Source organism: Thamnophis sirtalis, unplaced genomic scaffold, assembly GCF_051295495.1.
Source record: "Thamnophis sirtalis isolate CommonGarterSnake01/CBP01778 unplaced genomic scaffold, rThaSir2_p1.2 scaffold_13, whole genome shotgun sequence".
Lineage (NCBI taxonomy): Eukaryota > Metazoa > Chordata > Lepidosauria > Squamata > Natricidae > Thamnophis > Thamnophis sirtalis.
The window spans coordinates 20269647-20286860 of record NW_028261393.1 but is presented as its reverse complement, the minus strand read 5'-3'; the positions used below and the strand labels follow the sequence as shown (position 1 = coordinate 20286860).

General features: G+C 44.0%; 1 protein-coding gene across 1 annotated transcript in view; it reads right to left on the bottom strand.

Moving 5' to 3' along the window:
• Positions 1 to 17214, bottom strand: part of RUNX3 (RUNX family transcription factor 3) — a 92551-nt gene that overhangs the window by 18436 nt on the left and 56901 nt on the right. The window contains exon 4 of the mRNA XM_014062971.2: positions 3540 to 3701. Coding sequence (XP_013918446.2) covers positions 3540 to 3701 — 162 coding nt within the window. The remainder of the gene's footprint in view (positions 1 to 3539; positions 3702 to 17214) is intronic.

Below are 17214 nucleotides of genomic sequence, written 5' to 3'. Positions count from 1 at the left end.
CTGAAAGCCCTATGAAGCGGCATATAAGTCTAACTGCTATTGCTATTGCTATCACGTGACCACCCCACTTAGTGACAGCAGTTTTGGCAGTCTTGGTTGTCACTGTTCAGAGACTCTCCCACAGTTGTAAAACAAGACACCCTGCAATTGCACCTTGAGACCTCCTGCTGCCTTCCCCAGTGACTTTGTTGGAAACCAGCTGGGAAGACCACAATTGGCAATCAGATTAGTATGAGATGATGCGACTATCTTAAATTTATGATAGTTGCCAAACACCCGAATCGTGATCATGTGATCATGTGATCATGTGATCATGGGGATGCTGTAATGGTTCTAAGTGCAAGGACCAGTCATAAGGCACTTTTTCCAGTACTGTTGCAACTTTGGATAGTTAAGTGCTAAATGAACGATTGTTAACCAAAAACTACCTTCATTGCTTTCCCCACAACAGAAGGCTCTGTCTTAATACCACCATTTGCTCAGGAACTTCAAGAACTGATTTAAATTTTCTCTCAGTTATCCTTCTGAACTGACTTTGCTATTGGAGGAGGTGGACGGTGGTACTGCTGGGGCTTCCTATTCTACATTCTAATAGCAACATTCAGTACAGGTAGTCCTCAATTTACAACAGTTCATTTAGTGACTGTTCAAAGTTATAATGGCACTGAAAAAAGTGACTTACTACCATTCTTCAGACCTAGACCATTGCAGCATCCCCATGGTCACATGATCAAAATGCAAACACTTGGCAACTGACTCATATTTATGACAGTTGCAAATTCAAGTGGTCCTCGACTTACAACAGTCCATTTAGTGACTGTTCAAACTTACAACATTACTGAAAAAAAAGTGACGTATGACTGTTTTTCACACAACCACTGCAGCATCCTCATGGTTATGTGATTAAAATTTGGATTCTCAGCAATATTTATGACAGTTGCAGTGACTGGTGGTCCTTTGATCCCCTTTTACAACCTTCTAACAAGCGACATCAATGGGCAAACCAGATTCACTTAACAACCGGATAACTAATTTATCAATTGCAGTGATTCACTTAACAACTGAGGCAGGAAAGGTCATAAAATGTGGCAAATCTCACTTAGACAATGTCTCACTTAACAACAGGAAATTTTGGCTCAATTGTGGTCGGAATTCGAGGACTACCTGTGTTGTTTCTCAATCCGAAAGAACTCACATCACCTCTTGATGCAAGTTGGAATACAAGTATGGGAAGCCAAGGAGGCTGCCAATGACTCAAGAGATGAGCATGCGATGAAATGAGATCTCCGCGTGCATTCTTGGCCATCTTAGCATTACATCAGGGCAATGCAATACATTCTGCCCTTGAGAAGTTCACTGAAATTTGGAAGAAATTTCATTGCAAATTCTTGTGCATCAACATGAAATGAGAAATGGGAGGATGGGATGGGACTAAAGCAGAAGAGTTTTAATCTACTGTTGTGCTTTAAAGTAGGCTCCCGTTTTATCTCTTTGGCCAACAACAGGTTTTATGTGATTACCCAACTGGGCAAAATAGCATTTGAAGATGTTACCTGGTTGGGTAATGAAATGCCCGCAAGAAATCAACCAAGCTCAGAGAGCACCAAAGCTTCCTATGGTCTTATTTTTAAAACAAAATTTCAGATAGTAATAAGACTGCTTTCAAAATCTTGTGCGTAGTAATGGGCTACTGAAGAAGAAATACAAAGGAGAGGAAAAATAAAAGCCAGGAGATCATCTTGGCTCCATCCATTCTCTGGACAGGGGAAACTCTGAACCTCAAAGAAAAGTCATTTTCCCTTCATTAATACTCAGCTTCCTTTGGAAAACTCGTTTGCAGCTGCCAAATTAAGCAGACGGGGGTGGGGGAACCCTTTTAGAGGCTGAAGGGAGAATTTTTCAAAAGCCAGACCCAGGCTGTGACTTTTGGCAGAAAGGAATGCACGATGACCACCTATCCACTTCCAAACAAGAGAGGGAATGCAATACCACAAAAGAAGAGAACAGAATCACATGTTTCCTTTGGCCGTTCGATGCACCAATATAATTCTTGGTGTATTTTTGGTGCTTCTCATTTTTGGATGAGAAGCAAAACGCCTTCAAAGAAAAATGGTAAAAGTCCAGTTGCCTCTTGAAAAAAGCACCTTTGGGACAGTGTGGCACTGCAGATTTTCCTGGTTTTATTAAAAGACTTGTTCTCTTTTCATGGTTTCTCTCGTGTTTAACTCTCACCTTTCCTCCAGGAAGGATAAAAATGCATACAGTGTGTGTGTGTGTGTGTGTGTGTGTGTGTGTGTGTGTGTGTGTATGTATGTATGTATGTATATATATGTGTGTGTGTGTGTGTGTGTGTGTGTGTGTTTTATTTGTGCTGATAAATAAGAAGTTAGTTAGAAGTTAGCGTCCTCCCATAATTGGGGCTTACCAGGGGTTGTGACACTAAATATATACCTTCTTCCCTGGCTTCAGCTGATAAGGAGGATACCTGTGGCATAATGGCTAAGACGTTTGCCTAAGATGCAATACAGCACAGGTTCAAATCCCAGTAAGGGTATGGCTAGCTGATGAGAGCTAAATAGCTTGAAATAGATCTATACTAGTCTCCCTTTATTTATTTATCAGCACAAATAAAAAACACAAATATAACAAAGGCAACAATAAAAATATTGGGTTTCTGTCGAGCATCAAGGCAAAGCTACCAAGATTGTTGTGTGGTCTTCCCAGACTGAAACCAACATGACTGAATTAATTGTTTAAAGAAATTGTCATCGTGGCTTTTGAAACCTGTTGCTGATTATTGTATAAATGTTGCTAGTATTTTTCCATAGCAGAACTGCTTTCTTCAAAATGGAAGAAGACATTTCTGCTACATCTGAGAGCGCCCAGCTCATTCTGCTGAGAGGATCCTGGATGCTGAGGTCCCCTTCATTGCACAAATCTTGACAGAGGTCACCACTCTGTTTCCTTCCCCACCACACACACACACAAATGACCCACAAAAATCCAACAATGGATCTGGTTGGGCTTTTTATGTATTGCAGCTTCGATATATCCTTGCATCTGGCAACGTTTGCTACCCACATAGGCAACTGTGGGTGGAGACGGAAGGAGACCCAGTAAAGGAGAAGGAAAATGCATAGTAAGGGAGAATATTTAGATCCATGCTAGCATAAACTTTTCAAACTTTCACTTAAAACATAGCTTTCATAACTGGGGGTGGGTGGGTTTGGTGCTCTCTGAGCTTTTCTTGCAGACGTTTCATTACAAAAGTAGGTAACGTCTGATGCACTGATGATGTTACCTAGTTTGGTAATGAAATGTCTCCAAGAACACCAACCAAGCTCAGAGAGCCACAAAGACCCCCAGAATCAAAATGGTGACACCCCCCCCCCCCAGGGATGTGACTGAAACTCAACCTATTTTTTTTTTTACATAATGCAAATGAAAAATAGGCAGAGTTCTGATCACACTGTCACAGCCATGTTTTGACTTTTTGAGCCATGCTCTGCGGACACCTCACAAGTAACCAAAGCTCTTACCTTGAATCTGGCTCTGAGCTTGTGTACCAAAGTGCCCTGGGGCACCCAGGGACCCCCGAGAATTGGCCGTCGTTGGAGTGACTCTCATAGAGTGCCGAAGCCTTTCCAGGTCTCCGTAACGATCTTGGAATTTTGTTTGTTCTTCCAACTTCTGCCTGTGCCCTGAAAAAAGCAGGGGAGTGGGGAATAAATCAGCCAAGGTGTTCACTGTCAACTCAGAGGAGCCCCCTGACCCCAGAAAAGGCACATGCAAGTAGTCCTCAACTAAGGATCACAAGGGAGCCCAAAATCTATGTTGCTGAGCAAGGCAGTTGTTAAGTGAGTTTTGCCCCATTTTACGACTTATTTTTGTCACAGTTGTTAAGCAAACCATCAAAGTTGTTAAGTAATCATGCAGTTGTTAAGTATAGGGACTGGCCATAAGTCAATTTTTCAGTGCTGGTACAACTTTGGACAGTTTTTTTAAAATCAATTATCAATTAGAATAGCGCTGGAAGGGTCCCTGGAGGTCTTCTAGTCCAACCCCCTTCTCAAGTAGGAGACCCCATATCATTCCAGACAGGTGGCTGTCCAGTCTTTTCTTAAAAACCTCCAGTGATGAAGCACCTACAGCTTCTGAAGGCAAAGCTGTTCCACTGGTTAATTGTCCTCACTGTTAGGAAGTTTTTCTTTAATTCCAAGTTGCTTCTTCCCTTAATTAGTTTCCATCCATTGTTTCTTGTCTTGCCTTCTGGTGCTTTGGAGAATAAGTTGACTCCCCTCTTCTTTGTGTGGCAGCCCCTCAAATATTGAAATACTGCTATCATGTCACTCCTACTCCCATAGACCGGCCATCCCCAATTCTTGCAACCGTTCCTCATATGTTTTTGTCTCCAGGCCTTTAATCATCTTACTTGCTCTTCTTTGCACTTTTTCCAAAGTCTCAACCTCTTTTTTGTACTGTGGGGATCAAAATTGCTAAGTGAATGGTTGTAAATCAAGGATTACCTGCACTCTCTAGCACAGTCCCCATCTGAGAGTTTTAATGAGGTAGGCATGGATTTGAACTCAGGTCTTTGCAGTCTGCTTCCAACCCTCTAACCATGATACCAGACTGTGGGCCTTCATAAGGTGCAACAAATGGAGGGCCTGAGCTCCTGGAGGCATCTTGTGGGTTCAACGCTATTGAGTTGCTTTTTGAATGACTTTATGTATAATCTTTATTGTCATTCTACTTAAATACAACAAAATTGGTTTTAACCCCACTGGTGCAAAATTATAGCAGAAACGAAAAAAGAAAGAAAAAGGGGGAAAAAAACCTAGTGTGTGCATGGAGTGATTGTGGTTGTATTTAAACTAACTTCAGGCAAAGGTAAAGGTTCCCCTTGCACATATGTGCTAGTCATTCCCGACTCTAGGGGGCGGTGCTCATCTCCGTTTCAAAGCCAAAGAGCCAGCACTGTCCGAAGACGTCTCTGTGGTCATGTGGTCATGACTCAACGGTGAAGGTGCATGGAACGCTGTTACCTTCCCACGAAGGTGGTCCCTATTTTTCCACTTGTTTTACATGCTTTCAAACTGCTAGGTTGGCAGAAGCTGGGACAAGTAGCAAGAGCTCACTCCATTACACGGCACTAGGGATTCGAGCTGCTGAACTGCCCACCTTTCTAATTGACAAGCTCACGTCTTAGCCACTGAGCCACAGCTTCCCTCTCCTAACTTCAACCAAGTTCTATTTTTGCCTCCCTCGTTGCGTGCAACACCTGTATGCGTGTGAAAACTGTGTCCCTGGAAGTGCCCCAAACCAAAGAAATGTGTCCAAAAAGTCCCATTTTGCCCTTGGCCATGAATCTGTGGTCAGGGGAATTCCCTCCCAGAGAAATCCTTGCAAAACAGCCGCTGCAGTCTTGGCAGCTCAATCAACACTGTGTAACAGAATCAAACTCCAGGCCCTTTCTGATATTGTGGTTAAGGCTTTAGACTGGGGACATCCATGCCGAAGCCCACCTCGTTTGTGGAAGTTTACTGGGAGACCCTGGGCCAGTCGTTCTTTCTCTGCTGGTGGGGGGGGGGGCGTTTACAGCTTCTTGCTCCTGCAAGACGTATAAGGTGTGTGGCTCACAATGAATAAATAAAAGCATTTATTCTCTTCAGTTAATTTTTTGGTTTTTATTTTTTTTGTACAGTGTTTGCAGGCTACTTACAACATTCGTTTAAAGGTAAAGGTTCCCCTCGCACATATATGCTAGTCATTCCCGACTCTAGGGGGGAGATGTTCATCTCTGTTTCAAAGCCGAAGAGCCAGCACTATCCGAAGATGTCTCCATGGACATGTGGCCGGCATGACTAGACACTGAAGGCACATGGAACACTGTTACCTTCCCACCAAAGCTGGTGTCTATTTTTGTACTTGCATTTTTAAGTGCTTTCGAACTGCTAGGTTGGCAGAAGCTGGGACAAGTAATGGGAGCTCACTCTATTATGCGGTGCTAGGTATTTGAACCGCCGAAGTGCCAACTTTGGTTTTGGCCTGAAAAACGGCCTGAAAACAACACGAAAAATAGCCTGGAAAACAGCCCCAAAAACGGCCTGTTTTTTGGTTGTTTGGGGGGCCGTTTTCCAATGCTCCAGCGCCCGCAAAGACCAGCTGTGCATGTGCCCACTGGAAACCAGGAGAGCAGCTGGCGACAGCTTATGTGCCCACAGAGGGAGCTCTGCATGCCACCTCTGGCACGCCATCATAAGTTCGCCATCACGGGTAAAAGCTATTTTACTTCCCATCTTGTTCACAGAAGGCAGAATAAGATAGCAAAGAAACTCTGTTGGCTAAAACAGCCAAGAAGCTACTGAATTTTTTCCCTTGGCAGCCACCAGTGCAGCTTCAAATGAAGACAGCCCGTATTTTCAGATACTTCCACCCCACCCCACCCCCAACACACACACACAAAACACAAGGCGAGCATGTTGCCTCCCCTTGCCCTGACGTCCCCTTAAGAAGATCCGTATCACTACAACATCAAATGGCTGAAATGTTTTCCATCTGGAAGGATGGATATGAATCTGATATGGCAAGCCGTAATAAAAAACATCCTGGTCCTTTGGGGCAATGTGGAGACATGGGGAATGCAACCTCTGATGCTCGAAAGATACCTTTCAACAGGAGGAGGGGAGGAAACAGATCTGCATCTACTGTATTTTCTTCAATCTGCTGGAGATCTAACCTAGATTAGAGGTCCAGGAGCCTAATGAAAGCAATGACGAATCGACCCCAATTCTATTTCCCCCACCATGCTTGCTCCATAAGGTGAGCAAAGATTAAGGAGACCTCCTTAAGCCAACATGATAATTTATAATTTCCAAAAACTCCACCTTCCCTCTTTTTTTCTCTCTTTTCTACCTAAGTGGAATTATAAAACAAAATCTCCCGCAATGTAATGATGGTGTATTATGGGGGTGTGCTCTTCCTCTGTTTTTAAAGAAAATCCCAGAATGAGTCGCCAACCCACTGCAGCCATTTCTTATAGGAATGTGCAAAGTTTTGGATCGGATGCCCCAAAAATATCCAGAGCACAAAGGGGGTGTGAAAATCGCCCTGGTCTGCATCTTGGCTGCAGGCTGGAGGTACGTTTGTGTTCCTCTCTTCTTTGAAGCTGCTTCTTTGCACAGAATCCAAAGTGCTGCGTCATTTATTCTAATGTCATTTCTCTTTTCTTAATTTTTCTCCCTGACCCCGGGCTGGGTCGTATAAGCAGTGTTTCCTAACCTTGGCAATCTGAAGATGTCCGGACTTCAACTCCCAGAATTCCCCAGCCAGCATTCGCTGGCTGGGGAATTCTGGGAGTTAAAGTCCGGATATCTTCAGGTTGCCAAGGTTGGGAAACACTGGTATATGGAATATTGGTTTGTCATAAATTTATTACTGCCTGCACATTTTCAGTGAGGCTGATAAGTCTGGCCTACTGGTACAAGTAATCCTGGACTTACGACCACAATTGAGCCTAACATTTCTGTTGCTAAGCGAGATATTGGCGAAGTGAAGTGCCCCATTTTACAACCTCGCTTGCCACAGCTGTTCAGTGAATCCCTGCAGTTGCTGAGTTGGTAGCGTGGGTCTTAAACGGATCTGGCTTCCCACATTGACTTTGTTTGTCAGGAGGCCGCAAAAGCGGATCACATCAGCCCGGGACACAGCCACCGTCATAAGTGTGAGTCAGTTGCCAGGCATCCTGAATTTCGATCATGTGACCGTGGGGATGCTGCAACGGTCATGAGCGTGAAAGATGGTCATAAGTCACTTTTTTCAGTGCCATTGTAACTTCAAACAATCACTAAGCAAACTGTTGTAAGTTGAGGAGAGAGAAAGTGTGTGTGTATATACACACATACATACATACACACACACACACACACTGGTACAGTATGTGTATGTGCATGTGTATGTATATCAGAGGTGGGTTGCTCCCAGTTCGGCTCAGATCGGGTGAACAGATAGTGGTGGTGGTGGGAGGCTCCACCCACCCACCCGGACGCTTCTGCGCATGAGCAAACCGGTAGTAAAAAAAATGGAAACCCACCACGGATGTGTATGTATGTGAATGTGTGTGTGTGTGTGTGTACAGGCACTGTCCTTGACTTACAATCATCCATTTAGTGACCATTCAAAGTCATCGGTCTTATGACCGATCCTCACATTTACGACCTTCACAGCATCCTCACAGTCACATGGTCAAAATTCAGGTGCTTGAAAACGGGCATGGATTGACAATGGTGGCATCGTCCCAGGGTCGTGTGGCCAACATTTGCACTCTTCCCAACTGGTTTCTGACAAGCAAAATCAAGGTGATGGTGGTGGGGGCGAGAAGCAGGATTTGCTTAATGACGTCATGATTTAATTAACCACTGCAGCAATTTGCTTAACAACCAGGGTGGGAAAAGGGACATCAAATTGGGTGCGACTCGCTTAACAACCTTCCATTGTCCCAACTATGGCAATAGGTCCAGGATACATGTATAATTTCCCATGGGATATCTGGCCTGTGATCCTGAGGCCTGACAAGTGGTTTTTATTGATCAAAAATAATTTGAGAAGAAGCATTCAGGAAGCCTCCCCCAGATAAATAGTCTGCACTGAGAAGAAGGGAAGGGAAGGAGGAGGAGGAGGAAAAAATGCCTAAGGAATTTCACAAGGAAAAAAATGATCAAAAGACTGAGCTATCAACATCATAGATGCTGGAGGGAGGGAGGGAGGGAGGGGAGGGAGGGTAAATTCTGTAAAGTTTCCTCAAAAGAGAGAGTCTGTAGGTGAATCTGCTTCTTGTTACCACAATCAGCTTATCCAGATTCATTAATATGGTAAATGAAGGAAGGAAATTAATTTCTTTAGCTGCATCTGTATTTAATCTATAGCAAACATCTTGTGCCTCTAATATATTATTTGCTTCTCCGGTGGTTGTTTTAGGACTGGCTGAAGGATCCTTCCTTTCTTCCTTCCTTCCTTCCTTCCTTCCTTCCTTCCTTCCTTCCTTCCTTCCTTCCTTCCTCCCTCCCTCCCTCCTTCCCTCCCTCCCTCCCCTTCCTCCCTTGCCTTCCCCTTCCCTTTTCCTTCCTTTCATCCCCCTCTCTTTCTTTTCCTTCCTTCTTTCTCCTCCTTTTCTTTTCCTTCCTTCATTACCTTCCCCTTCCCTCCCTTTCTTTTCCTCCTTCCGTCCCTTCCTTCCAGTTCCCTTCCTTTTCCCTCTCACCCTCCCTCCTTTTGTTCCTTCCTTTCTTCCTCATTTTCTTTTCCCTCCTTCCAGTTAAAGCAAGGAAGGAATATGATGACGGAGAACTTCATCAACTTATCTCTTCCTACAATTTTTAGCTGCTTTTAGAAAAAGTGCAGAGCCATCAGAAAGAGTCGTCCGCCTCATCAATAAGAGGGTATTCTTTTATTTTCGTGCCAGTTCTCAAGCGGTCTGATTTTCTTGGCTATACTGATGCCTTCAAATACTACATGCGTGCCTCTATTTAAACTCTGATTGTAGCGCACAAAATGTTTGGAGGCCCCGAACAGACACCCTCCCACGATGCCCCTCCCCCTAGGCTTTCTTGTTCACCCAAATCATGTGGGATGCCTAAAATTTGTTTGGTTTGGGAAGGATTGAGAGAAAGGAGAACTTCACTGCAATTGTAAACTGAGCAGCTGATCCGCTCTGCAGAGTTTGGCTCTGGCTTCTGGAAAGAGATGGCTCTTTAGCGAGGAGGGCATTTATGTGCGGTTCCAAAGGAATGTAAATTGCAGAAGATACCCTGTCTCCTCCTAGGGAACATGTCCACCACAGGGATCTCATTTTCCACATGTTTAATGTGGGCCTATTCATACCGTTTGAAAATGGAAATTGGTTTCTGTGCACCAAATCATTTCTTTAAGATCTGTCTGCTTTCTGGGATGGATGGATGGATGGATGGATGGATGGATGGATAGAAGGAAGGATAAAGAAGATAACATTCACTGTAACAGCATTGCTATAAAGCACAAAAAGTTGTGAATTTAATTCTATGGAAAGTGGAGGCCAGAGGAGAGGAGAGGAGAGGAGAGGAGAGGAGAGGAGAGGAGAGGAAGGAAGGAAGGAAGGAAGGAAGGAAGGAAGGAAGGAAGGAAGGAAGGAAGGAAGGAAGGTAACAACTTCTCTAGACTTACAAATGTTGTCCAAAGGTTCATATTTACTCTTCAAACAAAAAGGAAGCAATAATATTTAATAATGCGGGTGGGTGGGAGAGGGAAAAGTGGTTTTTCTCATGTGATGATTGGGCCAAGCATAAAGAAATTAACACCATTATCCTCTGTTAGTGTTTTGTAATGGGTTGGCTGGAGTTCAGGAAAGGAGATGCGTCAACAAGCCTTTTATGGAGGGCTGTTCCCACGATGCCAGCTCTTTCCCCCCAAGTCATGGGACAACTCCCCCAGTGTGATCGGATATCCAAGGGCCAAGGGCAATGGCTGTTTGGTTGCTGGAATGCAGGGAGCTGCCTTCTCTTGCGCCAGAGAGCCTCTCCTTTGGCAGGATTTGCCCTGATTGGCAGTGAACCTGCCAGGAAGAGGCAGAATTTGCCTCAATCTCCTCTGAAAATGCCCGAGGTGCATGCTTCTAAAGAGCCCTGCCATCAATACCTCTTTTTTGGGAGGAGGGGGTAGAATTCTTCATTTTTTGCAAATGGCAAGATCAGAGGTGGTATTCAGCAGGTTCTGACTGGTTCTGGAGAACAGGTAGTAGAAATTTTAAGTAGTTCGGAGAACCGGCAAATATCACCTCTGGCTGGCCCTGCCCCATCTGTTCTCTGCCTCCCGAGTCCCAGATGATCAGGGGGGAATAGGGATTTTGCAGTATCCTTCCCCTGCCACGCCCACCAAGCACACTCACCAAGCACGCCCACCACGCCATGCCCACAGAATTGGAAGTAAAAAAATTTGAATCCCACCACTGGCCAAGATCTAATTTGTCCTCATTGCCATGTCTATTCAAATAGTGGGATATCTGCATATGTTGCTGAAAATATAACAGGGAGTCCTCAACTTGCTGCCACAATTGAACCCAAAATTTCTGTTGTGAAGTGAGACATTTTTAAATGAATTTTGCCCCCATTTTACAACCTTCCTTGCCACAGTTGTTAGGTGAATCGCTGCCATTTATAAGTTAGTAACACAGTTGTTAAGTGAATTTGGCCTCCTCGTTGACTTTGCTCATTGGAAGTTTGCAAAAAGGGATCACATGACCTTAGGACTTAGCAACTGTCATAAGTCATGTGTCTGTTGCAAAGCATCTGAGTGCTGATCACATGATTGTGGGGTTGCTATAAAGGCATAAGTGTGAAAAAGTGTGAAAAACGGTCATAAGTCACTTTTTTAGTGCCGTTGTAACTTGGAACAGTCACTAAATGAACTGTTGTAAGTTGAGGACTATCTGTATAACATAAGTTTGCAAGCTAATGTAAGTGAACTAAGTTCTCCCCCAGCTGTTTCACGCAGTGGTATGTCCTCCATAAATAATCTCATGTCTGTCAAAGTGTGTAATAATTTCTTCTCCAACAGAAGGGAATATTTCTAGTTCAAGGTTGAAATGGGGGTCACTGGTACTCTCCAAAATTGGTGGCTTTCTTGCAGATGTTTTATTACCCAACTAGGTAACACCATCAGTGAGGCACTGATGATGTTCACCCAAGTGGGGAATAAAACGAGTGCAAGAAAACAACCAAGCTCAGTGAGCGCCAAGGACCTCACAATGTATTCCCCTTATGGCACATATAGAGGATGCGGTAGCTCAGTGGCTAAGACGTTGAACTTGTTGATCAGAAAGGTCAGTGGTTTGTATCCCTAGCGGCACGTAACGGAGTGAGCTCCCGTTATTTGTCCCAGCTTCTGCAAATCTAGCAGTTCGAAAGCACGTAAAAATGCAAGTGGAAAAATAGGGAGCAGTGTTGAGTCATGCTGGCCACATGCGATGTCTTCGGACAGTGCTGGCTCTTCGGCTTTGAAACGGAGATGAGCACCGCCCCCTAGAGTCAGGAACGACTAGCTCATATGTGCAAAGGGAACCTTTACCTTTATAGCACATGGATGTTTGCCATCCATTATGCCATTTTCACTGCCCAGGAAAAAGCATAGCTATTTTAATTCATTTCTTTTCTTTTCTGGCATAGTTTCTCATTAAGGCTTGCTTGTGTCTTAGCAAGAAATAAATAGTATAACAAAATGCAGACGGAAGCTGACAGTCGGTTCTTTCTGTTCCAAGGAAAAGAAAAATAATCCCAGGGCTTTTGGAATTGACTAATTTATGGCTCCCTGGAGGAAATTGTCTGGACTGGTGTTTGAGTGCAGATTACATGGTGCAAGTGCTCAGTCTAAGATAAGGCTTAAAAGAGTTGGGCTGACTTTATTACCTGAAATATATGTATCAGCCACCACCTTCCATTGCCTTAGTACAGATGTAATTGTACAGATGTGATGCAAATGGGAAAATAGCAGCATGCCTAGTCTTACTGGGAGGATCACAAATAAGTATGCAACGAGAAAAGATAATATCAAATTGAAGCACTGTGGCATGTATGTGGATTTAGTAGATATGGCCAATAGTTCTTGGAATACTGGTTAGCCAACCGTGTGCAGCAGCTGCCAAAAAAGGCAATACAGTTCTAGGCTGCATAAACAGAGGGATAGAATCAAGATCACATGAAGTGTTAATACCACTTTATAAGGCCTTGGTAAGGCCACACTTGGAATACTGCATTCAGTTTTGGTCACCATGATGTAAAAAAGATGTGGAGACTCTAAAAAGAGTGCAGAGAAGAGCAACAAAGAGGATTAGGGGACTGGAGGCTAAAACATATGAAGAACATATGCAGGAACTAGGCATGGCTAGTTTGATGAAAAGAAGGACTAGGGGTGACATGATAGCAGTGTTCCAATATCTTAGGGGCTGCCACAAAGAAGAGAGAGTCAAGCTATTCTCCAAAGCACCTGCGGGTAGCACAAGAAGGAATGGGTCAAGGAGAGAAGCAACTTAATCAAGGAGAGAAGCAACTTAGAAATTTCTTGACAGTGACAACAATTAATCAGTTGAACAAGTTGCCTCCAGAAGTTGTGAATGCTCCAACACTGGAAGTTTTGAAGAAGATGTTGGATTTGTCTGAAGTGGTGGTGGGTTTCGTGCCTAAGCAGGAGGTTGGACTAAAAGACCTCCAAGGTCCCTTCCAACTCTGTTATTCTATTCTTTTTTTCTTTCACTTCTGCAGATTATTCCTGATTTTACACAGGGATAATGCAAGCTTCCTAGTGCTGCAAGACACTGAGGCCTGAAGTGGTTTGGAATGGGTTGTACAGGTAGTCCTTGAATTACGACCACAATTCAGTCCAAAATTTATGTCGTTAAGTGAGACATTTGCTAATTTTGGTCCCCCCATTTTATGACATTTGGTGCCATGGTTGTTAAGTGAATAACTGTAATTGTTAAGTTGGTAACACGATTGTTTGGTGAATATCGCTTCCCCATTGGACCATGCCAGAAGGTCAGAGAAGAGACTGGACTGCCATCTGTCAGAAATCGTGTAGGGGGCTGGATTAGATGACCTACAAGGTCCCTTCCAAGTCTGTTATTCTGTTATTCTATTATAAGGTCACAAAAGGTGATCACTTGACCCTACGACACTGCAATGGTCATCAATATCACTCAGTTGCCAAACATCTGAATTTTGATCACATAATTATGGGGATGCTGCAATGATCATAAGTGTGAAAAACAGTCATAAGTCACTTTTTCAGTGCCATTGTAACTTGGAACGGTCATTAAATGAACTGTTGTAAGTGGAGGACTATCTGTATAATATAACTTTGCAAGTAAATGTAAGTGAACTAAGTTCTCCCCCAGCTGTTTCACGCAGTGGTATGTCCTCCATAAATAATCTCATGTCTGTCAAAGTGTGTAATAATTTCTTCTCCAACAGAAGGGAATATTTCTAGCTCAAGATTGAAATGGAGGTCCCTGGTACTCTCCAAAATTGGCGGTTTTCTTGCAGATGTTTTATTACCCAACTAGGTAACACCATCAGTGAGGCACTGATGATGTTCACCCAAGTGGGGTATAAAACGAGTGCAAGAAAACAACCAAGCTCAGTGAGCACCAAGGACCTCAGAATGTATTCCCCCTTATGGCACATATAGAGGATGCTGTAGCTCAGTGGCTAAGAGGTTGAACTTGTCGATCAGAAAGGTCAGTGGTTTGAATCCCTAGCAGCGCATAACAGAGTGAGCTCCCGTTACTTGTCCCAGCTTCTGCAAATCTAGCAGTTAGAAAGCAGGTAAAAATACAAGTGGAAAAATAGGGAGCACCTTTGGTGGGAAGGTAACAGCGTTCCATGCGCCTTCGACGTTTAGTCATGCAGCCACATGATCACGTAGACGCCACTAAATGAACTGTTGTAAGTCAAGGACAACCTCCATTGGTCTTGTTAGTCATTCCTGACTTGCAGAAAAAAGGAAAAGTGGCCACTTGCTGGAAACAACCAAATGTTCAACCGGCTTATATTTGTGCATTGAACAGTGGCTGGACCTGTGGATACGATCAGGCTTTCATGTGGAACTGTGCACCGTGACAGCCTGCAGTTGTCATCTCATGCACACTGAGCACAGTTGCTGAAGCCACAAGGGTAGGCCCAGTCACAATCATTTGGCATCTCAGCTTGGTACCAGCTGCAGCTTAAAGAAACTGGATTCTCTCAGCTGTGAGTGACCTATCTAAATGTTAGACAGATGTACCCAGTTTTACATCTTGAAAGCCAACAAGCAAACTGGAATGCATCTGTGCACAGAAATCTGCACTTTTTCTAAGTTTGCAGTACTTTTGCCATGCAGAAAATATGCATGTATTAAGCAAGCAAGCAGACAGATGGATAGATAGATAGGGGAAAGAATGCGCAAACATGAATACATTAGAGTTAAGTTTATAAATAAATTACAGAAAACCCTGAAGTTTGAAGACGTGTGATTCCCTATTTAGGAGGGGTGTGTGTGTGTGTGTGTGAGAGAGAGAGAGAGAGAGAGAGAGGGAGGGAGGGAGGGAGGGAGGGAGGGAGGGAAGGAAGGAAGGAAGGAAGGAAGGAAGGAAGGAAGGAAGGAAGGAAGGAAGGAAGGAAGGAAGGGGACCAGAAAATAACCTAAAGAGGGCAAAGTATTTCAAAAAGCACTGAAAACTAGCTGAGGGACCCAGCCGAAAAAGGGAGAGGGAGAGAGGGAGAGAGAGAGGGAGAGAGAGAAAGAGAAAGAAAGAAAGAAAGAAAGAAAGAAAGAAAGAAAGAAAGAAAGAAAGAAAGAAAGAAAGAAAGAAAGAAAGAACATTCTGGCTGGAGATTTCTGGGAGATGAAGTCCACACATTTTAAAATTGCTAAGTTTGAAAAACACTTAAAAACATATGGTTAACTGGCTATTTAGAACAGGGGTCTCCAACCCCCAGGCCACCAACTGGCACAGTTCCACTGCCCACCAGGAATTGGGCCATGGAAGTGAGAGAAGCCCCATTTGCGCATGCACAAGATGCAGGCAGTGTGCGAAACCATGCCCTTCCGGTCCATCGAAAAACTGCCCACATGGAACTGGTCCCTGGCGCCCAAAAGATTGGGTGTTCTGCTGATCTGGAACATCTGCACTGCAGCATTTTATTTTCCCCATATAGAGACTAAACGTTCGGGTTAGATTAGAATTTCTCTTGGTTATCGTAACATCTCCATTCTGTGTTCATTTCTGGGAAAGATTACTAGGGAAAGTGGAAGAGCTTTCCCAGAAAGAAAGTTGAAGGAACTTCTCAGGTGCAATCATGGAAGAGGGCCAGATTAGATAAAGACATCAAGCAAGACTTTGAAAGATAGCGGGGAGAAGCAAATAATAATAATATCTGCATTTGTTTACTAGAGATTAATCTTCTAGCTCTAAACAGTTTTCAGCCTCTTTTCAGGGAGCTAAGGAAATATTCAGTTTGCATCAAGCCTGACAACAGCCATTTTGCTACACAAATTGGAAACACAATTTTGATCAAAGGGTACGGTGAGAACATTTCAGCTAATTTCTTCACCTCCAAATGTCCAAAAGAGGACAAGCCTTCAGAGCAGGGTTTTTCAAACATGCTGGCTGGGGAATTGTGGGAGTTGAAGTTCACACTTCTTAAAACTGCCAAGTTTGAAACCTTCCTCAATCAGATGCTATTTAGCCATTATTAGCCCATTGAGATTGTTGGAAGCAATGTCCTTCTGTGTTCAGTTCCAAGTGGGGGAAAAGATACTGGAGACATGGAGGCTGTTTGGAAAGATGGTTTAATGGTAGACAGGATCACATGGCTTGAGCTCCTGAACAGAAAAGGGGGATCACATCAGTGGTGAAATTCAATTTTTTTTACTACCAGTTCTGTGGGCGTGGCTTGGTGGGTGTGGCAGGGGAAGGATTCTGCAAAATCCCCATTCCCTCCCACTCTGGGGCCAGCCAAAGGTGGTATTTGCCGGGTCTCCAAACTACTCAAAATTTCCACTACCGGTTCTCCAGAACCTGTCAGAACCTGCTCAATTTCACTCCTGGATCACATGCTTTAAGATGCTGGGTGAAGATGAAAAAGGGGTTGAGATGCTGAGAATGCCCTGGTTTTATGCTCTCTGTTGGATCCCACCCCAGAGCTTCCTGTTCCTGTATAAGAAATGCATCCTGATTGGTGATGAGACTCCCAGGGGGGGCAGTGCAGGGGCAACCCCTGTAGACTGTGCTGAGAGCCAAGCCTGTTTGCCCTGCTGGCTGATGCCATGTGATGAGATGGGTGGAAGGCTAATCCTACCTTTGTTATGCAGAATAGACTGACCCAGGCCTTAATGGCTCATTGACAAAGTGGGGAGGGGGGGAAGCTGAGTTTCTGCTTCCCTTTTAGAGGAAATATTCTGCCCTTTTGATATTTCCCAAAATATTTCATTTTCTAGTAGAGGGGTAGGTTTTAACTTTCTACAAGGTAATCCAGACCAGAACCCACCCAGGAGTTCTAAGGTCTATCTAAGGTTGCATTAACAGAATCTCGCAAGTCTGAAAGTATGCCACCCCCCTTCACCTTTACAGTCTAAGAAACTAGAGAGAGTCCCTTCTGAGATGGTTTCTGTGGTACCATTCCTTCTGCAACCTCAGTTGTCCCTTATCTA